Source organism: Mixophyes fleayi, chromosome 6 (genome assembly GCF_038048845.1).
Source record: "Mixophyes fleayi isolate aMixFle1 chromosome 6, aMixFle1.hap1, whole genome shotgun sequence".
Classification (NCBI taxonomy): Eukaryota; Metazoa; Chordata; class Amphibia; order Anura; family Limnodynastidae; genus Mixophyes; species Mixophyes fleayi.
In genome coordinates, this window is record NC_134407.1 from 56,959,312 (window position 1) to 56,985,744 (window position 26,433).

The 26,433-nt window shown below is 41.2% G+C and overlaps 1 protein-coding gene across 2 annotated transcripts in view; it reads right to left on the bottom strand.

Annotated features, from left to right (window-relative positions):
- SEC31B (SEC31 homolog B, COPII component) overlaps positions 1 to 26,433 on the bottom strand; it is an 83,966-nt gene that overhangs the window by 20,312 nt on the left and 37,221 nt on the right. For both annotated transcript variants that reach the window (XM_075216605.1, XM_075216606.1), the window contains 10 exons: positions 25,115 to 25,345; positions 23,734 to 23,808; positions 20,724 to 20,816; positions 19,864 to 19,969; positions 17,419 to 17,597; positions 11,585 to 11,711; positions 11,012 to 11,157; positions 10,477 to 10,650; positions 5,331 to 5,489; positions 4,452 to 4,653 (listed from right to left, as the gene is read on the bottom strand). In XM_075216605.1, coding sequence (XP_075072706.1) covers positions 4,452 to 4,653; positions 5,331 to 5,489; positions 10,477 to 10,650; positions 11,012 to 11,157; positions 11,585 to 11,711; positions 17,419 to 17,597; positions 19,864 to 19,969; positions 20,724 to 20,816; positions 23,734 to 23,808; positions 25,115 to 25,345 — 1,492 coding nt within the window. The remainder of the gene's footprint in view (positions 1 to 4,451; positions 4,654 to 5,330; positions 5,490 to 10,476; positions 10,651 to 11,011; positions 11,158 to 11,584; positions 11,712 to 17,418; positions 17,598 to 19,863; positions 19,970 to 20,723; positions 20,817 to 23,733; positions 23,809 to 25,114; positions 25,346 to 26,433) is intronic.

Sequence of the window (26,433 nt, forward strand, 5' to 3'; positions counted from 1 at the left end):
ACCCAGATAGCTAGACACATAGACATAGCTAAACGGTTTATTATTGATTCAAGTTTTTAATTATGTTGGGTATTGCATGGTAAAACAAATGCTCTCTGAATGATTTTTTTACACTTACTATTGGAATTAAGGGGTCTATATATTAATAACATGCAGTGACAATCAATATGCAAATCGCAGGGAACCCCAGCACCGATTCTCCTTCTTGGTGAAGACTGTCTGTGCGCCAGCAGCGGTAGGGAGAAAGTGCAATGCGCATGCACGTCACGCTTTGTCCCAGGAGGGATCCAGTGAAACTAGAGAGGATTCAGCTGGATCCCACTGAAGAATGCGGCGGCGCCATCCCGCTCAAAACGTTCTGCCAGCTTAATGAATTACATAATGCTGCAACCCCCATAAGTGCTGGTAATTGGGTTAATCTCTGATTTTTCCAGCAGTAACCGTTTGATAACTTAGGAAATATTTAATAGACCCCATGTAGTCATGCTGAAACACTGTCTTGTCACAATGCCTGCGGTATGTCACAATGCCTGCGGTAAGTCACAACGCCTGCGGTATGTCACAACGCCTGCGGTATGTCACAACGCCTGCGGTATGTCACAACGCCTGCGGTATGTCACAACGCCTGCGGTATGTCACAACGCCTGCTGTATGCCCTTCTTTCTCATTGATGTTATTTTCTTCACTTTTTTGTGCAAGTTTGTTAAAATGTATACAACATATTTCTTTTTTAAAGAATATGTTTTCCTTCATTGTAGATATTGTGTTATTTTGCAATTGCTATATGGCCTGAACCGATTTAAATAGCCAAGTTAATTTTTTTTTAAAAAACTGACAAAATGTAAGCGGTCCATTTTATGCCTGACAAAGTGTGCATGTGCTAATGTGCACCTACCTCCCTTTTATCTCTCTGCATGTCCCCTTGTTGGCATCAAGTACTTTTCACATTAAATCTTCACTATATAGTCACCCAAACCACAATTCCTCCAATTATGTGCCAGACCAGGTAACGGCCTCGTCAGTTTTGCTATCTATAGAGAGACAGAGAACAAGCAGCCGTGGCGTAAAGTGGAGGTATGACTGTGTGGACACGGAAGCTGTCCAGTCCAGCGTCGGTATAGAATGAAAAATCACTTATGTATGAAGGTAAATTTGTTATTATGTAATACGTCTCACACATTGATAGTTGTTGGTCACTTTTATGTGACCAGCGGGGACTGTATTTAGCATATTCCCGAATGAAGGGAGAGACCATTATTGCAGAACAAAAGTCATATTTCATCTGTAACTGCAGTATTGGTATATCATTGAACTGCAGATATTCATGGCAAGCAGGGGTTAATGGAGCAAAACAACAGCATCCTTCTGAAGTCAAGCAGACAAGCAGAGCTAAGTTCTCTCGCTAATACACTTGTCCACAGCCCCAAAGTCACAGGCCAGGAAAAACTTATTTCCCCGCTGCCATTATATCTCCAGCCCCTTGTGAAGAGTAGGTGACAAAGAACCAACACAGGAGAATTGTATTTGAACAAAACAGCATCAAGGACCTGCAGAAATCTCCCACAGCCACTGGAGTGTTTGGCAACAGTTGGCGGATTAAGCACTTGAGATGTGACCAGTTCCCCGCCCACCTGCCACCAGTCTTTCAACGATCTAAATGAATTGCAGACAAAGAGTGACAGACCTCATGCATAAGTCTAGAATCAACCTGATGTTACTGAGCGTCTATGCCGAGCAAGTAAAAGCAATTATGTGAGAATTAAATCATAAAAGGAGCCCAGTTTGCTTGAACAGAGAAATTTATGGGATTAAAACCGACATTCTGTTAAATCAGACAGTAATGCAAGTTTAAAAATATTCTTTCAATGTTACATTGCAGAGAAAAGAAGTGAACCTGCAATACAATTTGCTGGCTAATCTTTTTTAACAAAAAGCTAAAGCATACAGCTTCTGATGGGCCTGCCAGTAGGATACACATAGGGACTGGATAAACTGAATCCCTACACGTCTGCCAATAACTTTGCTTTAGCCATATCTGCACTGTAGGATTTCCATACAGATCAATTTAGTATGCACTTGGCCAAGGTAAATGCTAATCTCACCTTCTAACTACACGCTATACATAAACATTATGCAAACAAATTTTTGCAGGAAAAAACACACAAACTACAATAAATCTTCTTGCACGGTTTCACACTTAAAACCCAACAATCTCAACCCTGTGCACTTGCTAAGGAGCTGATGACGATGCAGACTATACATATGCCTGTTCATCCTTACCATACAATCTTCTATTGCTCTATCTTTATCTCTGCAGCCGTGCCCTCACACTACCAGTGTCCTACTTGGATTTCAAGAATAAATGACTGTGTCCAACATTTCTCCTTCATTCCGCTACAAAAACTAATTTAATCAGGCAGAGTATTACACTACTAGTAACGGCTGGTGAGACTGGTTTTTATATGCCCAGATGCAGCAAGAAGGAGATATGTTGTGCATTGTGCTGGAAGGTGACACTATACCAAGCTGGGCGTGTGTCTATATAAATGCATCTATTGGAATTAACAATGGACATTTTTAGGGGGAGAATGTAATAGAAATAAACATTCAATTCCAAAAACAGATTCAAATTATTTGTTTTCTAAGACTGAACCACTACAAAGGCCACTTTTTCTTGTTTGCTGTGCTTGATGAAACGCTAGTAGCTTAATAAGAAAGTTACTTAAAAGTACACTGCATTATGATCACATCCAGGGGTCTGTCATATGAAGTGAAATGCCCATATTGTCTTGCGTAAAGTTTCAGTTAAGCTTAACAAAGTTATTCCTACAATTCTGCAACAGCTCTAGCTGCAATCTCCCAGCGTTCTCTCTCCGCAGATATTGGCTTCATAACTTTGCCATTGCCCACAAGAATGAAAATTTAAGATAGTGAAGTGAATGAATGCGATTCTGCCTGACTTTTCCTCAATGAAACATTTAAGTCTTACCCCTAAGAGTTGTTACTCACTAATTTGTTACCTCCGATTTCATCTCTACGAGAGCGCATTGTATACATGCATACTAGGTTTACCAAAAGTGGTTTAGCAAGTGTTGTGCTTTATTTTCCCATTGATTTGTATAGCCCATTTAGTCACATTACCTATTAATTTCACTAGAGTTGTGCTCCACATGCAAAAACTCCATTGAAATGAATGGACCATAGACATCAATGGAATGGCACAGCACCAGTAACTGCTTTTTCTCCACATCATATTCGTTTAATCTCTATTAATTGAGCCTGGGACCTCCCCCCTCCAACAGCCACATAGTGGTTAACATAGGAAAAGCACCACTGTTTGGTGCTTGACTATGGGGGGGCTCCAGCGAATTGACTAAGGGAGGTAAGTGGGATACTCAGTTCCAGTGAACATAGGGTGCAGAGGGAGGAAAATCAAAATCTTGGGCGTAAGGGAAGTACTCAGTCCAGGTCAAAATCAGCTGCTAACGACCTCACTGCATATCTCGATTTTTTCCACCTAAACCAGACCTTAAAACTATTTCAGCATAGTGTTCCAGGACTGGCAAGTGAATCGTTTATTCCCTACAGCTTAGTTAACCAGGGCTACCCAGCCAACAAAATGGGGCTAATGCCGGGCCATCCATGCTCTAGCAATGATGACTTGGCCAGAGCAAGAAGATTTGTAACGTATGGTACTGAGAAGCAAGAGAGGCATTAGGTCTCCCCAGCCCTAATATGGCTAGTAAGGACTCCCACGGCCCTAATATGGCTAGTAAGGACTCCCACGGCCCTAATATGGCTAGTAAGGACTCCCACGGCCCTAATATGGCTAGTAAGGACTCCCACGGCCCTAATATGGCTAGTAAGGACTCCCACGGCCCTAATATGGCTAGTAAGTCCTGGTGATTTCGCTGTGACTTAGCACTGTGCTTTAAATGTGACCGACAACATAGTGAAGTCAGTGACAGCCTAGATCCAGCTCCAACAAAACACATGGAGCACAGGTCGTCTATCAGAATACAGGGCATTCTGATAGGACAGAGAGAGGTGGCTGGTGTTTGGGAAGTAGTTAAAATAAAAAAAACAAATCCTATAGCCAAAACACATGCAAGTTATACAATAATTACAAAAACACACACTTCTTACTTAGCTGGTTGATCTAGTGAGGCAACAAGGGAATGGCTGCTAAGTTCCATTCATGTAAGGAATCATTATTGATATTAACTCGCAAAAGTGGCATAAAAAACAAAAAAACAAAAACAGCTAAGCGGTTTGCAAAAAGCTTACTTGTGTCCCTAACAAGATGCTTCCTCAGATGCGCCATTTGTTGATATAGAGAGCACACCTACGGTATAGTATCATGTTCAGTATCACAGTGTGTTCTTGGATTCCTGGTTAGTTTTTTTTTTAGTTTTTTTTAAATGACTCTACTACTGTGCTGCCACACTCACCTGGCACAGCTGGCTGCGGCTGTGATGAGTAAGGCTGCCAAGCTCCAGTTCTTGGATAGACGTTGCCTGGCGGGCCCGGGGCGGACTGTAATGGGACGGATGGAGGGGGCCCCACTGTTGAGGGCATTGACTGAGGTGTGAATACTGAAGGCACTGGTGGCTGAGTTGGAATTCCAGTGCTAACTGGAAACTGGGATAAAGCCTAAAGATTCAGGACACAAAAGAAGTTTCTTAGCAGTCAAGATGAATAAAAAATATTTTCAATTGTAATGGACATACATAGTTAACAGAAGGGACATAAAGAGTAATTCAAATACTTCCATGCAGAATTCTTTGGTTAAGCATTAACTGCCTATATTTTATGGTTTTGAGAGGCAAAGCTATTTTAAAGCACGTGGCATGTAATTTGCTATTTTTATATGGCTTTCAAAGTATTTTATTTGCAGTGTGGTCCATTTAACCACCCTAACGCTATGTAATTTGCATGTCTTTAACAGAAGAGTAGGCATTTAATTCCTCATTGTTTAATTTTGTGAGGCAATGCTATATTAGAACAGTGAACATGTAAATAACTTCTAAGACAAATGTTGCTGTATTTTCCAGTACAGAGCTCCTCTAAATAAATAAACCATATATGTAAATTTAGGATAGGCTATGACATGAATGTCAAATTGAAATGACATTTACACAATATCTAAAAAATCTCTGAAACGGGACGCCAATGCTGAGCTGTGACGTGGCACAGTATTGCCACCTAGTGTTGGAAACTTAATAGCACAAGGGAACACATTCTACAACCCCACCATGATTTTAGTGATCTGTCTGGTTTTAAAAAGTGTGGCATAAGAATTGCCGTACAAACAGGTAACAGACACTCACCTGTCTACTTCCCTCTTTGTGCAGGAAACCTTCTGGTGCTTTGCTTGATTTGGCTGTGGGTGAAGGGAAACTACTGGACATCTTAGAGGTGTATGGCTGCCCATTCACAGTCTGTCCCTGAGCATTCAGAAGGCGATTTTGCAATTCGCACACTGAACTCTGAAATAACAGAGAATAAATAACATGTGTGTTTTATTACTGCAGAGTAACAATAACTGTAAACATAGTCTATGCCGCTTTCTTACGTTACACATTCACCAATACCTCCAGTGTATGCTTACTTTACACTGAAATCTATTATTCGGCTTCTAACTTCTGAATTATATTTCACAGTCGGACAGTCACTTGTACACATTGATGGAATCTGAAGTGACTAAGCATCAGGATTTTGCAGCATAAAAAGCCAATGGTACTGGTACATTTATATGTAAACAGATCAGTTTTCTCTGTTAAGAAGAAACAGATTTGTTATATAGAAAAGAGGATTTATATACTTACGTTAAATCCGTTTCTCTGATTCCGTCTGGGGGACACTGCTTACCATGGGGTGTGAAGGGGAGCATGGGAGTTGGCACCTAGCTAGTTAAGTTTAGCACTGCTGACAGACCCCTCCCCTCTACAATCCCCCTGCTTTTTCCTCCTCAGTTAATTTAAAAAGCTCCCAAGGAGAAGGGTCAATCAAACAAGAGCACACAGAGGAAAAGCAGAAGGGAGGGATCGCAGTGTCCCCCAGACGGAATCAGAGAAACGGATTTAACGTAAGTATATAAATCCTCTTTTCTCTTTCAACCAGTCTGGGGGACACTGGTTACCATGGGGACGTTCTAAAGCAGCCCCCTAAGGGTGGGACCGCTCTGAAACCCCCGCTCGTAGAGCACTACGAGCGAAATCTGCATCTGCGGATGCGAATACATTAAATTGATAGAATTTGGTAAATGTGCGGACAGAAGACCAGGTGGCTGCTCTGCAAAGCTGGTCAGCAGAAGCCCCATTTCTCGCTGCCCACGACGCCCCTACTGATCTGGTGGAATGGGCCGTAAGTCTCTCCGGCACAGGCCGGTTAGCTGTTGTGTAAGCCTGCCTAATAGTTGCCGTAATCCATCTTGCAATGGACTGTTTAGAGGCTGGCCAGCCTCTTTTGTTAGAATCATATAGGACAAACAGAGAATCGGTTCGTCTAATCTGAGATGTTCTTTTGACATAAATACGGAGAGCCCTGACCACATCTAACTTTTCATAGACTGCCGATCAGAGTGAGAAGAAGATGAAAAAAACCGGAACTACAATTTCCTGGTTTGAATGGAAAGAGGACACCACTTTTGGAACAAAGAAGGGGAGTGTTCTCAGAACCGCTCTGTCCTCATGAAAAACCAGATATGGCTCCCGGCAAGACAGAGCTCCCAATTCCGATACCCTCCGTGCCGATGCAATTGCTAAAAGAAAAACAACCTTCCAGGTCAAACACCTAAAATCTGCCTCAGGTAAAGGTTCAAAGGGAGGCCCTTTAAGCATGTCCAGTACCAGGTTAAGATCCCATGGTGCTGTAGGTGGAACATAGGGAGGTTGAATATGTAAGACTCCCTGAAGAAAAGTCTTGATATCTGGTAACTCCGCTAATTTCCGATGAAAAAAAGACTGACAGAGCCGATACCTGAACCTTTAGGGAACCTAAACGAAGACTTGCTTCCAGCCCATGCTGAAGAAAAGCCAATAAGCGAGGGAGACGTAAGGAAGACGTGTGATATGACCTATTTTCACACCATCTGATATAGGCTCTCCAAATCCGCTGATAGACGCGAGCCGAAACTGGTTTTCGAACCTATTGTTCTGTCCAAAAAAAAATCTGAGCTGCAATTTTCATTGCGGCTGCACTCCTGGTTCTTCCCTGCCTGTTAACATATGCCACAGCCGTGGCATTGTCGGACTGAATTCTGACAGGGTGGCCCTAAAGAAGGGGCTGGGCCCCCCGAAGGGCTAAAAGAATTGCCTTCAACTGTAACACATTTATTTGTAAGGCTGATTCCTGGACCGACCAAGGTCCCTGGAGCCGGAGGAGCAAGATTACCACCTCCCAACCTCTCTGGTAATGGGAGGACCCCACTGTGAATCTTAGGCTCCAGATGACTCTTTGTAAAAGAAGAGGCGACACAAACTTGTATTGCCTGACTTCCTGATCGCTCTTGGGGTAGAGGTGTTACAAAAAAACAATGTGGTACCGGACCCAGCAGGTCTAACATGTACCCCCCTGCTATAATACCTCGAATCCAAGCGCCTTGGGATGACGCTGCCCACTGTTCCCGAACAGAGACAGACGTCTCCCCCCGCGGCGCCACCTCTGGCAGAGTAGAGTGGTCGTCAGGACGCAGGCTTCTCCTGTGTCCTAGAGGTCTGGCGCCTAGCCGCAAACGAGGATCTACCCCTGACTGAGGAGCCTTGAGCATTTGGTTGTCTACCTCTAAATGACTGTCCTCTAGGCCAGGAGTTCCCTCTAAAGGGCTGACGAAAGGAGCTGACCCGTGAAGTCCTGCCCCTACCTGAGAATACCGGCAAAGAAGTGCTTTTGGCCCCTGTTGCCTGGGAAATCAGAGTATCCAATTCCGGCCCGAACAAACCTGCTGCTGAAAAAGGAATGGATTCAACGGACTTCTTTGATTCCGAATCTCCTTCCCAGGATTTCAGCCATAACATTCTTCTTGCTGAAATGGATGCAGCCTGAATAGAGGAGGACACAGACGCTGAGTTCTGAGCCGCCTCATAAAGGTACCCCAATGCCTCTTTCAGATGCAAAGCCAGGGGAAGTAAATCCGAGTCCTGTAAGGCCTCTGCCAGTTGGTCTGCCCATGTTTCCATGGCTCTAGCAACCCAAGCTGAAGCAAATGTGGGTCTAAAGGAAGAACCCGCAGCCACAAATATAGATTTTAGCTGGGATTCCACCCTGCGATCATTGACATCCTGCAGAGTTGCTGAAACTGGGACTGGTAGTAAAGTGTGTCTAGCCAAACGGGCTACTGGAATATCTACCTTAGGAATACTCTCCCAGCGGGCCACATTTTCCTCCTGTAATGGATACATGGAAGGAAACTTTCTGGGAACAGAGAACCTTCTATCAGGCTGTTTCCAGGCTCCCTCTGCAATATCTCTGAGTTCTACCGAAGGGGGAAAACGAATAGCCTTACTTTTGACCTTCTTAAAGAGACTTCTGTCTCTAGGAGTAGGATCCTCGGGTTCAGGGAGGTCCAACGCCTCTCTTACCGTTAAAACCAAATCATTAACAAAATGGCTTTTAGGGTCTTTTTCCTGCTCCAAAGGTTGCCCCTGGTCAGGATCAGAATATACTTCCCCCTCCTTCTCTGAAACCCCCTCTGGGTCTGAAAGGACCATAAGGGTATTAGTGGATCTAGGCCTCCTCCTCTTAGCAGGCGAGATGTTTGGGGATTCAAGTAACTGGTTTAGTTTATCCAAACCCTTAATAAATGCTGCGGACCATGCCGGTTCTGTGGGAACAGGGGCCTGGTCTGTAAGCAATGAGGAAGGTCCTGGCATAGACTCTTCAAAAGAACCTGTGGAAGCAGGGAGGCCCAAAGGCGTACTAGCACTATTAGCCACCGCGGCTGCCACAGTAGACATCAGCTGATTGGACTGTGACACCATCTGTGCTAAAGAAGAAACCGACTGTGTCAGGGAGGCCACCCAGGTCGGTTCCTCCGTCAGTGGGGCTGTAACAAGCTGGGATTGCGTAGGGGGACCCCCTGCATCGCAGACAGAACATAGAGCCAACGGGTCCCTCTGCCGAGTAGGTAATTTTGCATTACATTTTGAACATGTGAAACACTTTACTTTATCTGTCATTTTACAAAGGAAGGCACACCAAACATACAGACTTAAATTTAGCTGTTAGAGAGCGAGAGACAGCAGAGAAAATAATATGAAAAAGAAAAAAGAAACAAGTAATCGGACATAAAAGTTATACTTGTAAATTGTTAAACCAAAATAAAATAACCTGGCAAGTTCGAGAACTATAATATAATTCTCAGTAGCCCACTTTGCAGTCAGCAATACAATAATATTTGTTTAAATAAATCAGATACTTAGCCAGGCCAAACAGGGGAGAAGTCAATCAGCAGTGCCTGGTGCCTGCTCCCTCTGCTCTGCGTCCTTTCCCGGGCTTATATTTGGCGCCAAAAGGCCGGGCTAGTCCAACTTTCCATGGAGAGCAGGGGAGCTCTATATCTTAGCTCCCCCCCTCTGATAATGCTGTCTCTCTGAAGTGCTTTTCCTGCCCCATTAGCAGGGAGGAGAAAGAAAACAAATAATAATAATAATAATAATAATAATAATAATAATAATAAATATATATATATATATATATATATATATATATATATATATATATATATAATATATATATATATATGGCAGAGTAATGGAGACCTGAGGTCTCCGCAGCGGATTTTGACCCCGATGCCCCCTCCTATGTATGAGAGGGGGGGGGATCTTGGTATGGCCCCTTTCCGTTTCCTCTCCTCCGCGGATTTTAAAATGGCCGCCGGCATTTCTTTTTCATTCCGATAACCGGCCTTCCATGCCTAATGGCAGCGCCGGTTATCAGTCAGGCCCCAAGAGTGATAGCGGTCCGGAGAGACTGCTAGTCACTTTATAATCAAGAACCCTAATTTGCTCTGCCAGTGAGAGCCTCTGGCTCTCAGCGGACAGAGCAGTGCCTGCGCTGCTGTTCTGGGAGTGTGCTCTCTATAATAGAACACACTCCCAGATCTGCCCAAGATATTCTCCCTAAAAAAAATAAAAATAAAATAAAATTTAGCAGCAACTAAAACAGTGCCTAACTCCATGGGCACCTAGAAAAAACTGAGGAGGAAGAGGCAGGGGGGAGTTATAGAGGGGAGGGGTCTGTCAGCAATGCTAGAAATTAACTAGCTAGGTGCCAACTCCCATGCTCCCCTTCACACCCCATGGTAAGCAGTGTCCCCCAGACTGGATGAAAGAGAAATAACATTTAGTGGTTTAATATGCTATAAAAAAAAAAAAAAACAACAACAAATCTACCTGACTGAAATGAGACCTCTGGATTTCTGCAGGAGATAACAGTACTCGTCACCCAAAACATAAAGACTAAATGTACACATACCTCATCAGAGTCATTGGGCAAGTAGCTCATGGCAGCAGTTAGGTTCCCCTGAGATGCCAGCAGATTGGCGTATTGTGCTACCTTCCCTGCTAGCACAGGGCCTTGTGGTGGCAGCGCTGTCCCTCGGAGTAATTCAATGGACTTCCTCAATACCATAGTCTTCTCCACTAGGTCCTACAAGGACAATACCAGTCACAACAGAACTCATCCTGATACTGTTAACAAGGACATGATCAACATCTTTGAATATACTGGAGAACCAATGTACATTCTTGAATTCTCACATCACTATCAAAGCAGGTTCACCTTTACTACACTAATTTGCACTGCAGTAAATCATTTTCATGTATTAATTGCAATGTGTGTGTTTTTTTTTATTTAACTCTGGTATTACTTTTTTTCTTTCTTTGTTACAAATATTAAATGTGTTTAGTACATACTCATCTGCTACTCTTCATGAACTCACTGCATAAAGAAGCAGATGAAGGACATGCTGATCAAACAAGGGTAGCACCGGTTCCCATTTCTGTGTTACCTGCAGTGCAAGAGGGGTTGAGGTTTCATGGGTTCTGACCCAGCACTCTGTCAACATGTCCACATTCCCCGAAGATATGTAGCACAAGCACGCCTGAGCAGACAACTTTCCTTCTCCTTCTGACTCCAACCGGCTTCCAAGGGTATCTAGAGGCAAAGTACTGCTATATTTCACTGATTCAGCACATGCTTCACTAAGCACACCTCTGCGAATGTCTTCTCATAAAGCAAATGATCGCCAACAATTGACTTAGCAGTTTAATTAAAATTATTACAAAAGTCACAGTGCCAAGTGAAACGTTAGTACTAACAAATACATCGATCAATTATAGGGCAGGCTTGTGAATTAGACAGATAAGGATTACTGAGGAATCATTTATGAATTAAGTAATAATAAATTAATACTTTTTTTAATAATACATATAACATGATAAACATATGAAGATGTTGCCTTCCGAAAAAGGGTTAAATGGCACAAGATGATATACAATTGCATAGATGTTGCAAGATGTTTCATTTACCCAGTCACCAGTGTTTAGCCCCAGCTATACAGAGCCCCCTTAACAGTGCTTACCACAAAGCTCAGCATATTCCTCTGGCTTGGAGTAAGTCAGCAGCAGAGCTAACGCTTCTTTCCAGCTCTGCAGGTTACAGCTGAGAACTACATCCCTCCACTTGTGCTGGACTACAGAAGAGAGAAGCTGTGTACAGAGAACACCTGAGCATCATGACATTAAATCATAGTTTAGCAGTATACAGGATTTCTTTTATGAAATTCTGTTCTAAATAAAACAGGAAGTCTGTTGAAAAACCATCCAACAAATACTGAAACATTTGACAGTTAAAACTGCTTTTTATGGGACAGCTTGAAAACAGGGTCCATTGCTATTCCACTGGTGAAACATGTAGCATTTTAATAAGTGTTTGCCCCTCCTATTTAGCAGCAGATCTGCTCAGTGTGCTCCTTAAAAATTTGCTTTATGAATTAAATGATTTGGACTACTGTAATGTGTGCATGAAGGGAAGTCTGTTAGAACCGATGTCCTGCCTACCAGCATTTACGAGCACAGACTGGAGTTTCAGTCACAGTTGTGTTACTAGTCTATGGTTGTGTTACACAGGACACACTTCAGTGCATAATCTGTGATGTGTTTCAAACCAAACGGAAGTGTTGTACTCTAAGGGCTAGATTTACTAAGCTGCGGGTTTGAAAAAGTGGGGATGTTGCCCATAGCAACCAATCAGATTCTAGCTTTCATTTAGTTAGTACCTTCTGCAAAATGACAGCTAGAATCTGATTGGTTGCTATAGGCAACATCCCCTCTTTTTCAAACCCGCAGCTTAGTAAATCTAGCCCTAAGACACTGAAAGAGGCAGAAAAATGTAAGTTAAAGTGACATCCTCTATTGGCTACTGAATAGATAAGACCACTCTGATGATGATGTCAGGATGACCTAAGTAGTCTTGTAAGCTTGCTGTTTACATCTATTTAATTAGCCAATAAACTTAGATTATGAACACTGGTATAGGATATTCTAAATCAATCTAAAAAAGGTGCCCTCCACAAATAACAATAGTCAAATTGCTGCTAAGTTTGAAATATCCAGTGAGTGCTACTGTTACAAACAAATAATATAGAGCAAGAGCAGAGCTGTCGAACGATGTATTAACAATTAAATGACTCTCAAAAATGTTGGACTAGCTCGTTGCCAAGAAGGAAGTTCAGGTAGAAACAGATAAAATTAAAAACACCCCCAGTCTTCCCTACGACTTTGCGTAACTTCCCAAGTGGTCTCTGAAAATTCAAAACATATCAAACATAGGTGGGAAACTGGGCTGCCATGGAAAATCTTGAGGAAAAATGAATTAACATTAGGTATAATAGCCTATTTTTTCTCTTGCATCCTCCCCAAACCCCAAAGGAAGAGGTAACCACCACTATTAACACCACCTTCAGTGTCATCAGTCTCAGATAAACCACTGGTAGTGGTTGTTTAGGGTTGGACATCAGACTGTACAGAACTAAATTGAGGTCTAATAGAGCCAGAAAAGACCTAATAGAGAGATGAATTATCTTTAACGTTTGGAAGAAAAGGATAATCAATTCCTCTGAAGCTAATTTGTTGCATAAGAGACGCTCAGTGCTGATACTTGTACCTTGAGTGTGTATAAGGCAACATCCTTGCTAAATCCTTCCTAAAGGTAGTCAAGGATATGTGGAATGATTGCTGCAATTGTATTGAATTTAGACTCATACCATGTGATAAACTTCTTCCAGACTCTGTAATACATCACTGAAGAGTTATTTTTCTCGCTTGTAAAAATGTGTTGATCACTGGCTCCGAAACATGTATCTCTCTGAGCGGCTCTCGCTCAACCTCCATGCATCTGGTACCTCTTTGGCAATTTATGAAGGAATGAGGGACACAACTGTCATGTTGTCTGAAAATATTCTGAGATATTTCCCTTTTAATTGAATGTGAACGTGTTGGACTCGCTTCTACTCTTATTTCTAAGACATTTACATGAAGTCTTCTCACATTTCGTGGCCACGTTCCTTGTGCTATATCTGCCAGAAGGTGTGACACTGGAGTCTGTCTTGAGTATTATCCACTCTGGTTCTAATGCGACACTGCTCTTGCCACCAGCTGAGAGATTTCCCTTGAGGAAAAAATTCACAACAAACAACAATCGAAGCACCTTGCCAGAAACTGAATCTTGACACCTTTCTTCTGCCAGAGAAACCTTGTTTTGAATGGTGTTTATCTGGGTGAGATGACTTTTTATCCTGTTCAAAATCCAGCCTTGTTGCAGAAAGTCTATCATTTGAGCTGTCCTGCAGTTGACAATGATCTCTGAACTCCCCACCACGAGAATTTCATCCAAACGGGGCCATATGATGATACCTCGCTCTCTTGATTACGCCTTCAGAGTAACTAATAGTTGGTAAAAGTTCTCGGGGATATTGTCAGACCGAAGGGCAGACAGGTGAACTGAAGGTGCTGATACATGACCAAAAACCTGAGAAATTTCCTGTGATGAACTGCAACAGGGAGTTAAAAATTGGAATCGTGACTGGATGTGATATAAACTCCTTTGCTGATAACTGTGAAAAGAATTCACCAACTCCATATTAAAGTGCCTGTTGCAGTCAAACTTGTTGAGTCGCTAAAAATACAGGACAATGTGAAAGGCTCCAGATGAGCAAGAGTCTGGAATAAAAGCCTGTGTCCTCTTGAACTGCAGGAACAAGATAAATTGCTTGCAGTCTGTTGTGTAAGGCTTGTAACCAACTGTTTTCGGGATGATGGGAGTCTTGGATTGGATAAAGAAGTTGCCCCTGGGATACTGATGGAACTCTATCTGGTATCCATTTCTTACAATGTCCAAAACCCATTGATCAGTGAGAGAGCAGATCCAAATCACTGCATATTGTTGTGTGATTCTGCCCCCTATTTGTGTTAATGAGGACTGCTCCTGACAATAATTATTGCACAGTCCTCTGATTTGTCCTCTCTTCTTTCAGTCTGATATTTTTGTGATGTTGAATACTTTTGTATCAAAAAAGACAAAAGTATTATAGGAGTGATACCTTTATTGGCTAACCAAAAGAAAGTTCTATATTTGCTAGCTTTCAGAGCACAGAGGCCCCCTCATCAGGCAAGTTTACAAATGAATGACTGAGAAAAGGGCACAACATTTAGATGTTACATCAACCAATTTGTCCGGGGGGGGGGGGGGGGGGGGGAGCAGATACATCAAAGAGGTTTTCATTATGGATGGAAGAGTGAAAGTCCTAAGAGTTCAGAGATCTGGACTCACTCTGCTGTGAGGTGTGACGTGTGTCCATGTAGTGGGTCATAAATCCAGGTGTTAGGCTGAGTCCTTGAGTCAATGACTGGAATGATCTTATCAGCTTCAATTCCCAGACTTTTCTCTCCCTGTCATTTTTAAAAAAACCTTTCAGTATTAAGACTTTTAAATTTGTCATACTGTGTCCTGGTCCAGAGAAGTGTTTACCAACAGGGGTGTCCAGAGTCTTCTTTATTGTGTAGATTCATCCTGGATTGTAGTTTCTGCTTGTTTTCCCCACTGTAGATTCCCTCAGGGCACCTTGTACACTGCATCATGTACACCACACATTGGAGAATGTACATGAGAATGTGTCAGTGATTTTATAGTCCCGTTGTGTGTTGGGTATGTGGACTGTGTTTGTTGGTAGGACATGGGTGCAGGGTTTGTATTTTTTGTTTTTGCAAGGGAAGGTGCCAGTCTCTGATGGTGATGAGAGGGCACTTCTAACGAGGAGATTTCTTAAGTTCGGAGATTGTTTGTATGAAAGAAGAGGTAAATCTGGGAATATTTCCTTCGTCTATTGTCTTTTCTGAAACATGGGCTGAAGATCAGCAGCGGTTTTCCCCAAGATGTTCATGTGGGGACTGTAAGTAATGTAACATCTCTTAAATGTTGTGCCCTTTTCTCAGTCATTCATTTGTAAACTTGCCTGATGAAGGGGCCTCTGTGCTCTGAAAGCTGCTGGCAAATATAAACATTCTTTTGGTTAGCCAATAAAGGTATCACTCCTATAATACTTTGGTCTTTTTTTTACACAAAAGTATTCAACATCAGATAGATTTTTCTGGCTGACACGGTACTGCAATAAACATTTTTTTTTATTTTGCTACACATTCAGTCTGATATCTTGTAAGGATTGTTTGGGCATAGTAAGAACATTCTGCCTGGTGTTCTGCCTGGTGTCCTGTCTTCCTGCCCTACAGCTTTTCACTTAAAGTGCTGACAAGACGACGAAGAGTGGATGTATTTTGACCTTTAATCCTGTGGCAAGTGCTTAGATTTACCACCAGACGATTTATGTATCATGTTAGCTAATTTATCTCCTAAGAGCAGAGACCCTTCAAATTGTATATCGGGTGGACTCTTTAATGACTGAGCATCTACTGCCCAACTGCGAAACTTGAGGGCTATACTAGCCATCGCTGGTAATGCCATCAAACTTGCTGGAAAAGCATTGGTGTCCAAAGATGCTTCACAGAAAGTCTACGCCTCTCTGCATAACCTCAATGCTTGTCAACATGTATTGCCTGCTTATCTTCTCTTGGACATCCGTATAAAGTGCCTCACCCCACAGTCTGAGTGCTCTGGCCAGGTCTGAATTCAATGTGGTTCCAGACGAAATATGAAGATTTTTAAAACAGCCTCTCCATATTTGATATCATTAGGGTCCCTTAGAAGACCCCCATCTCCATCCAAGCTATAAGCTCCTTAAACTGCTTGGTGGACTGACTTTTTTCCCTTCTTTTGAGAACTACATACTGTACAAAAGACCATCAGCTTAGGCTATTAATGGTGCATGACAGGATACACTAACTTTATGTTGTTGTACATTGCTATTGTCCATCCCTTCCACAGGCTCTACAAGAGTACTGAAAGGACAGGATATTACTAACAGCCAACCACAAACTATTAATGCAGGAATAACAAAGCACCCCTAATTTAGAGCTTACTTTAGAGCAGGTGCCTTTCAACTGTTTGGAGTGGCACCCAGGCTCCATGGTGCTCCAGATGTCCAGCTGCTATACAGTCACAGTGAAGGTAGCAGACTCATTTCCCAGGCACAGGAAACACTAAGAGCAGATTCAAGTCCTATGCTTGCCTGGTCCTCCATTTAGGAACCCTGTGACCTAGGATGTGGCACACTCATGAAAAGACTGTCAATGAACGTGGTGAAAGATTCAAAATACACACCAGATCTGCTCCAGTAGGTAGCAGACTAGTGTTCTCTGGGTAGCCAGCCCAGCCCACAGCTTACATCACCGAAAGGTGTGTCGTAGGACCACAAGGAAGGTAAGCCCCTGCACTACAAAACAAAACAATACCTGACCTACCTAACTAGAGACAGCTATTATTAAATCTAAGTTACATTTAATCTATTGCAGTACTGGATTCCCAACATAGAGCCTGATGTGGAATTGGGTGTCTATCCATTTGCGTAGTGTAAATTAAAAAAATCTGCATTGTGCATACCCACAGACAGAGCATACAGGGCTGTGTGCATCTGACACTTGTCTTGCTATGACATGAGAAGTGTGGTCTTGTGGAAGACCTTAATAAAAGTACATATATTTGGTATAATAAAGCCTTGTTACAGTCTTTGTGCCACGTGAAAAAACTGGTGTATGCAAACCATTTAATTAATGTAGCATTTTACCAAGTTTTGGGAAATTAAATTACCCAGCTCCACTCAATAAATGTATTGTGAATTTGTACATGCGAGACAATAACTGAAATGTAAGCAATTTTGTGATAATTACACACTTTCAGGCCCTTCAAAAAAATTTAAATGCTCTGGAACTTTACATTATTTAGTGAGGCAGATTTTCCACTTACTGATGTTATCTTGTTTTTCTGGTGAGCAAAATACCATTGTTGTGTCTCTCTCAGTAGGTCTTCCCCTCCAGCATTGGCCAATATAATGGCATCGGCAAAACGACCATCCTTCAAACATAAGTCCACCGCTGCCTCAAAGTTTCCCATCAGGAGAGCTTGACTTATCAGGCCATCTGTATCTACAAGAGTGATCAAATATAGCTTGAAATACATGAAATATAGTTTGACCTTTTGATATTGCACTATCACTGTAAAATGACCAAATGAATGCCCTGCGGTAATGTTCTTGCTTGCTATCACTATCAACAGTACAGCAAGGTATAAAGGCCAAACTGAGGACTTCTGCTAGGCTGCCCTTCTTAAGGGACATCTCAAAATGTTGGGCAAAAGGTGCATTTAGCCATTTTCAGGAGCAGAATCCAGTAAGCAGCAGCCTGCTGTGCCATGAAATGTTACCAGTCATTGTATTCAACTGTATGAATTGTAAAATCTTGTATAAAGTGGTCAGTAAAAGTTTAGCAATACAAAAACATAAATAATAAGTTCTCACCATGTGGCCAAACTACACTAGTGCTACAAAGAACTCCTTCCTGCTTTTGAAGATTAAATGACCAATCACCCAACCCACACACATTTCTCTAGTTTAAAAAGATTGCCGGGTTCTTGTCCCACAGTGAACTCCATTCCATCTATAATGTACACCCATAGGTTGTTATGGCTCAGCATCTTAGACGCGGCGCCAGACGTGGCTCAGCATCTTAGACCCGGCGCCAGACGTGGCTCAGCATCTTAGACCCGGCGCCAGACGTGGCTCAGCATCTTAGACCCGGCGCCAGACGTGGCTCAGCATCTTAGACGCGGCGCCAGACGTGGCTCAGCATCTTAGACCCGGCGCCAGACGTGGCTCAGCATCTTAGACCCGGCGCCAGACGTGGCTCAGCATCTTAGACCCGGCGCAAGACGTGGCTCAGCATCTTAGACTTAGACCTGGCACCAGACGTGCCTCAGCATCTTAGACCCGGCGCCAGACGTGGCTCAGCATCTTAGACTCAGACCTGGCACCAGACGTGGCTCAGCATCTTAGACTCAGACCTGGCACCAGACGTGGCTCAGCATCTTAGAATTCACCTTCCATCTCTGCATTAATTCTACTGCTATCTTTTTAACTCAACTCATATGTTGCTGCCTCTCTTCTTAATTAAATGCATTCTCACTTTTTCTATTTTTCTACTGCGATCATAGACAGAATGTTATGATTGCATACACGTATTTGTCTTTATTAGAAGTTTTGTTGTCCATTCCCAATCTCCTTTACAACAGCTTAAGGATACTTACTAAAATTAGGGGGTACTTGGCCAGGGAAAGCTGACATAGATTACATACATGCAAATATGCATAAAAATGTATAATTAGTGCTTTTGACTAGCATCTCTGAGACACTGGGACATCTGTGCTAGAATGGAATAATAAGGTGTTTATCCTATTAAAAGTGTTGAAGGGATAAAATGGTGAGAAATTGTCATTAACGATTTCCCTTATCCACACCATACGCTCCCCAAAGGGGCTGGAAGAATGCAGCCCATCCCAGACAATAGATGCATTCAGTTTATTACAAAATGCTCAACAACGTGAAAGACCACCCACTTGCTCCTCAGCCAACTCAGAACATATACGTATGTATTATTGAATGCTGTAATTCCCCCTGACACATTACTGTCTCTTAATGTTCACTGGTCCCTAACACAAACTATGAGCGATTCAATCCCGTTCGTTAGCCAAAGCTCCTGGACCTGATTGGCTTACTTGGTCATTTTAAATCCTTATCTTCCTTCATTGCCTCACACTAGACAGAACTGTTCAACACATGCTTGTCTATCTGCTTTCACCTCCGAAACGCTAGAGGCCAAGATAGCCACAGTTCCTAAAGAAAATGCTCTCAACTTAATGAGTACTAAACTTAATGAGTATTAATGTGTACTAGCAGTAGTCTTTGATTTAGTAGTATGTTAACTGTTATTTTGAGTTAAATTTAATAAGCTGCAGAACTGATTGAACCTACCCGAGTGCACATGTACCACAGTTTGAGAAACCCTGAAACACATTGTAATTTAATTGCCTCTAGTGGGGCAATGTAAACTGGACTGAACACAAATGGTTAAAGACTCTCCTTATTCTTGATAAAAACACCAAAATTAAAGTCAATACTAGAAACCAGAAAGCAAATCGGATCTTGTAAGTGGTTTTTGATGATGATGATGTGCAACAGTATGGAAATGTAATTACAGCTGCTTCTTTGTTAAACTAGATTCTGTTAGATTAAAGTAACAGTGCCATTTGTCTTTATGCCATTTGTATTACTGCTCATTAAATGACAGCATTATATACCCTGTTAGTACATGTCCGTAATGATGTTGGTCCTCAGACTGCACATTTGTATGTATGTACCTGATGTTACTGGGATCTCAAACTTGGCTGAGTCCTGGGGAGGTAGGTTAAAAAACTCCATGGAGGAGGCAGAGGACACAGTTTGTCCGGAGAAGCTACTGGAAGCCTAGACAAACAAGACATCAGATGTAACTATGAACACGTCATCACCGAAAGACATTCATAGCATTATTAAAGTATGCACAAACAAGAATGATATGTGGAACTGGTCAACAGTATACGGACCAGCACACTGAAGCAATAATGGTATATGCAATCATTGTATGCACAGACCTGAAGTGCATATAAATCCACATTTCTTGGGAAGAAGACCTTCACTTCAGCTCACAAATTATATATATATATCTATCTATCTATCCATCTACATATATACACATCACTATCTATCCATCTATATATATATCTCACTATCTATCTATCACTATCTATCTATCTATCTATCACTATCTATCTATCTATCAATCACTATCTATCTATCTATCAATCACTATCTATCTATCTATCTATCACTATCTATCTATCTATCACTATATATATATATATATATATATATATATATATATATATATATATATATATATATATCTGGTTGCGGCCTGGGCAGTGTTATACTGCTCACCCAAAATATCTGAATTGAGGGAATATCTGTGATCTGTCAAATAGACACTGAACTGATAACATTAGAACTTGTTAATTATAAGCACTGACATTAGAATTATTTCCAAGATTTTATACAATTATTAAGAACACTTGTGTATATCATTTTAGACGTCTTTCATCCACGATCATTAACAAGAGCTGTGCTACTGTTCAGTAGTACTGCATATCACAATAACTGGGCACTGTAGTGTACACATTACCTGGCTAGACACAGACTGGATACTCTGTACAAGATCTTCCCCCTCTGAAGGGCTACTTTTGTTTGGCCAACTATCCCCCAAGGCAGTGGAGATCTGAAATATAGAACCAGCAAAACATTATTCATAGAGCATTATGATAAACACAACTTGGTTAAATGATTGGTAGGATTAATATCCTTAACGATGGTGAACAAGAAGCTAAAAGCACTTTGTGGACAATATAAGAAATGTCTCCATGGAAAGTATGCTGTCTATTTGAACACAATGACATTAAAACTGCTAGCAAACTTTACAGATGTGTATCTTTGCCGACTGTATCCTGGATTTTGTTTATTAAACCTCATGAAATAATATTTGCACTGATGATCGTTGAGCATGCTACATCTATTGACTGTAATAAATTTATCTTAATTGAAGTACCAATGGGAACATATGCAATATTCAGTGTTAGCCTGAAAGCAATACAAACAAATAGTAGCACAATAATATGCAATCAAGACATATTGCCCTAAAATAAATGAAGTGATAAAATAATGACTTAACCCACAATCTATTTTTTTTAAAATCAAGAGAGAGGAACCGTGAAAAAAAGAAACAAAAATAAATTGGTGGGAAGAAAATAGGGTAGGTGGAGAGTAAAAATAAGAATGACATGTGGTTAAGCACAGACAAGTAACGTCAAGCTATGATACGCCGTCCTTGGTTTTCAAATTTTACAGAACATTTTTGATTCGTTTTTAAGCATGTCATATATTCCATGTGCTAGTTGTTCTAAAATCTGCTGAGGACCACTTGTAGAGAAGGTGCAGATGGACAATTCGAGTTGGCCACAAGGTGGCAGGTGGCCACAGCAATGAAAAGTATGATTGATGATGGGAGGCCAGGGGACCAAGACCAGAAGAAGAAAGAATTCTAATGAAAGAGGGATGTCCACCTGTACCACTGTTAATATGAGGTCTTTAATAATCTGCCAAAAATGTATGACTTTTGGAGGACCCAATAGGATGTGAAGAAAACAGCCAGGATGAATACATTACTTCAGCATCTACCAAGGCCTAGGGCAACATCTTAAGTGGTTTTCTTGGAGCAAGATACCAGCAATACAAAACAGTATAAGCATTTTTAATTATTTTTTTTTATTATTAAGTCAAAACTACTAGCAATATTCTCCCAAATCTCAGCCCATTCCTCCTCATCTAGGATCTCAGCCAGGTCAGCTTCTCAGTGAAATTTATGGGAATCTTTTGCTGGGGGACTTAAAATTCTAAATAGTGGAGATAAGGTCTTTAGAGGAAACGCAATGCAAACAAAGATATTCAAATGTTGTTAAAGACCTTCCATAAAGAATAGCTTCGGCTGTTTCATAGAAATGTGTGAGCTACAAGAATTGCTAAAAGTTTTTCACTAGGATTGAGAAAGCTGAAGAAAAGTGCAAGTCTACAATAGGTTGTTTAAGAATCTGCCAACAAGGGGCCAAGGGGATGAGTTCCACAACATAATTCAAAACTAGGATTATTCCATAGAGGAATAACTGGCAAAAAAGAGGGAGCTAAATGATAATTCTTAGAAGCATAAATGTACACTTTCACTGAATCCTGTGCATCTTTATAAATAGCACAGTGGCCTTGTGGTTAGCACTTCTGCCTCACAGCACTGGGGCCATGAGTTCAATTCCTGACCATGGCCTTATCTGTGTGGAGTTTGTATGTTCTCCCTCTGTTTGCGTGAGTTACCTCTAGTTGCTCAGGTTTCCTCCCACACTCGAAAAACATACTAGTACTTTAATTGGCTACTATTAAATTGTCCTTAGTCTCTCTCGGTCTGTGTGTGTGTGTTTTAGGGAATTTAGATTGTAAGCTCCAATTGGGCAGGGACTGATGTGAGTGAGTTCTCTGTACAGCGCTGCGGAATTAGTGGCGCTATATAAATAAATGGTGATGATGATGATGATGAAGTACTATATAGTGTGCATAAGGCATTATTGTTTCGAACAGCTCCTCCAGTAGGGCTGCCCTGAACAGAAGAAGGATAACAGTCAGAAGACTCCATATCACTTCTGTCACTCTAGACCACAGCTGCCTCTAAATTCAGCTCTGACGGAAAGCTGTGCATGGAATGTGCTGCGCTGATGAATTATTGTCTGTTGCCTACTATGCAGAATCCTGGTACATTGTATACTGTTTACAACACTGCTTCATATATGCGTTTGTGCCACAGAGTGCCTGACTATAATTACTCTACACAAGCCTGGAACTTATCTGTCTGTGTGCTCAGGCCTCCTGACTACAGTAAAATATAAGGCCGCTACTACTGCTCACGGCTTGTAGTTGAAAGATGACACTGCCAGACTTTGATCCCTCACAGAAGCTCCTGACAGAGTCAATCTCTGGGCACACTACTTTATAAAAAAAAAAAAAAAAAAAAAAAAAAAAGGCCTTTGAAATGAACAAATTGGAGGAGCCTGAAGAAAATCAGCTAGTATATTCTAACAACCAGGATAGCTTAAAAACAGAGAGAGAACTAAATCATCAAACCAACTGAATACTTCATTTGGCACAGTACTGCATCTATAACAAATTATCTACATAAGAATTTAATCACCAATACAAAAAATACCCATTTATCATAATCATGCATATATTTTTTGAGAGAGTTATGTCCCTAAACGCTCCTGTTTTCCTGCCTAATGCCAGTGGCTACAGTATGCAAATGAGTGCATGCAGTTCTTTGAAACATAAAGCACTGTCAAGTAACAGGGAACAAGCTTTTCCCCTTCATTCCAATGTGTCCCAAAGGCAGATCTTCAGCTCCTAGGGATGGTTCACATGCTTATCTGGAAAGGAACAACATACAGTACCCCATTATTGTGTGACACTATCGCTAGTAGCCACAAGGACCACAGTAACACTGGCCTAGTAGATTCTAGAATATGTTTTCATGCAGAATAGTTTGTTAGAGACTAGAATTCCTTGTTATTTAAATCTTATTCCTCTCCTATATTGATCCAGACCTTCTTATCCAGCTCTTCCTTGTTATATCCCAGCAACTTTAAGAATTTTTCCCTTGCGTCCTGTTCAAAGTTAACCTGAAATGACAAATAAGACAGGATAAGTCAGTGGGATAAGACAGTAAAGTGCAACAGGCACCAGTACTTATAGCCTGGGTTGGTTATAGCTAAAGCATTTAATGCGGGGTGAGAAACAGCGTGGGTCCCCCTCCACAAAAGCCTCAAACAGCACAATTGAGAGGTTCCCCTGTCATAGCGGGAAACATCCCCAGCCTGGTCAGCGCTGGGCTAAATTCCCAATGTTTTCATTTATTTATTTAAATCAGTTTAGTCATTACCATCAGCACATATCTTTACCCCAGAGCTTGAATTAACAGGAGTATCTGAAGATGCTGGAAGAGGCCACATCTCCACTTACATAATTGTACTTATTGTAAATCAGTTGCGCTTGCATGCACCCCATCATGTGCAGTAGAACAAAGCGGAATTTTACGCCTGAGAGTTTAACTTACATCAAACTCTAAAAGAGAGGCCCATAATGCTGAACAACAAGTTTATAATCATCCGATTTGGGGTTATGTGGTACATTATAGCTGCGATAATCCATGGTGACTCTGATGATCAGTAATTCTACATCTTAGCACAGTTTACATGCATTTATTATATGTATAATATGTGCATGGGCAACAGATCATATTATTGTATTATGGTAAAATACAATTGTTCTGCATGAATGAGCTGAGTGATCACATCACACAGGTATAATTCTTCTAAATGAGCATATCAAATGGAGCATAAAGCAAGTAGGTGGAATATAAAGCAAGTAGGAGTCATGTGTGGATGGGAATTAAATACCGGTAAGTACAGAGGTAAAGAAGGGAACTTCCAAGACATTCCAAGCTTAAAGCAATGCAAGTTCTATCTATAAGTACCTAGAGAATAGTCAGATCTAAATATATCTGCTTTGCAAGGATTACCTACTGTAGTAATGACCAATTACACCACCCATCATTATAACACCAAACTCTCTTATAAGAAGATATTTTCTCAGAACAACAGTGTATTAGAAGTCTATTCTATGTTGTCATCTTTACACTGCCTGCCACATAACACCAGGTTTGGCATGTATGTTAAGATGCCACTATAAAGAGGGAACACTGTATGTATATCTTTAAATGTTACACTATGACTTTTCATACTATATCAACTAGCATTGTATTGTCAGATATACTTTCACTTTAATATTTACCAGGAAATTTTAAAGAGAGATAAATATAATTTGAATGGCACAAACTGTGTGTGTAAATATTAAAATGGAAGTTATACATAGCAAAACAGGGCGACAGTCCTTACTTTATAGCTGTGAATGAAACCAAGACAATACCTTGAGGAAGTTCCAGATATTCTTATCAAAGGCATGTGAGGAGTTCTGTACTTTATTCTGGCAGTAGCCCAGGAGGTTGCCAGACAGCAGAGCTGCTTGTAGCTCACTAGATCGCGTTAAGAATTCCTTCTCTGTAGTCACCTGACTGATGTAGACCTGGCGGGCTGTGGGTTCCTGCGTTGGCTGCACAGTGGCTTTGGGACAATCAAATGACACCAATTTTCCCCCAAACTGACATAGAAAACACACAGATTAACAGATCATAAGACAATGCGGTTATTTCCAGCTACAAATATTTATACTAATAATCAGCATGGAATCAACAAATAAAAAGCTTAACGTTGCTGACTAGTTAACATCTTAGGACTGTATGAACAAATCAAGAGTGACAAGCACACCACCAGAGAAACCAAATTAAAGACAATCAATGTAAAATAAGGTACAATAAGATAATGAGATTTGTCATTAATACTTTTCTGGATTAAAACAGAATAGATGCATCCATTCCTTAATTTCTTCCCAAGCCCAACCCAAGGTTCTCCATATTCAAATAGCAACGAGTGGTAAGAAACACAAACCCTCCCCCACCACAAAAAAAAAAAAAAAGAGTAAATAAATAAAGAAGACCTGTCTGAACAAGAGACAACACCTAACAGCTCACCCAGAGGCAGTTGGGAAGGTCATCCATTAGACATGGAGGAAAGGATTATGTAGACTAAGAAATTCCGATTAGAAGAAGCGCGACAATGATGAAATGCAGACTTACAAGAAAACACCCAAAGCACATTTCTGAGTCTCCATGCAGACTGCTATAAATTGCAAAGATACAGTTGGCCGCCACACTACGCCATCAAACAACATGGACATTTCTAAATTTAAAGCAGCAATGGCAGGACCCGGCCACTCTACCATTTAATCTAAGGGTTAAAAAAAAGCACAAATGGAGATTTGCAACATAGAGCTGCCAAGTCTGACACTCTCTGAGCTGTGGAAAATAGCCAAAGGGTAAAACATTTTCCATGTGAAAAACTCCACTAAATTAAGCATTCAGAGATTGCTATAATACCTTCATCACTAAATTCAAGTCCCAAAGTACTTGTGGAGAACTGAATGCTGGTCACACATGCGCTACATGCAACAAAAAAAAACCCATAAAACGCTGTCTAAGCCATCTTGCAAAAAAAGATACAAATGAGCTAACTAAAAAACAATAGTTGGAAACTTTTCAGGCTCTGACCACACTATCAGAGAACACCATTTATCCTACGAAACCTGGTTCCAACAGTCACACTGTAAAAGTCAGTCGCACTAGATCTGGA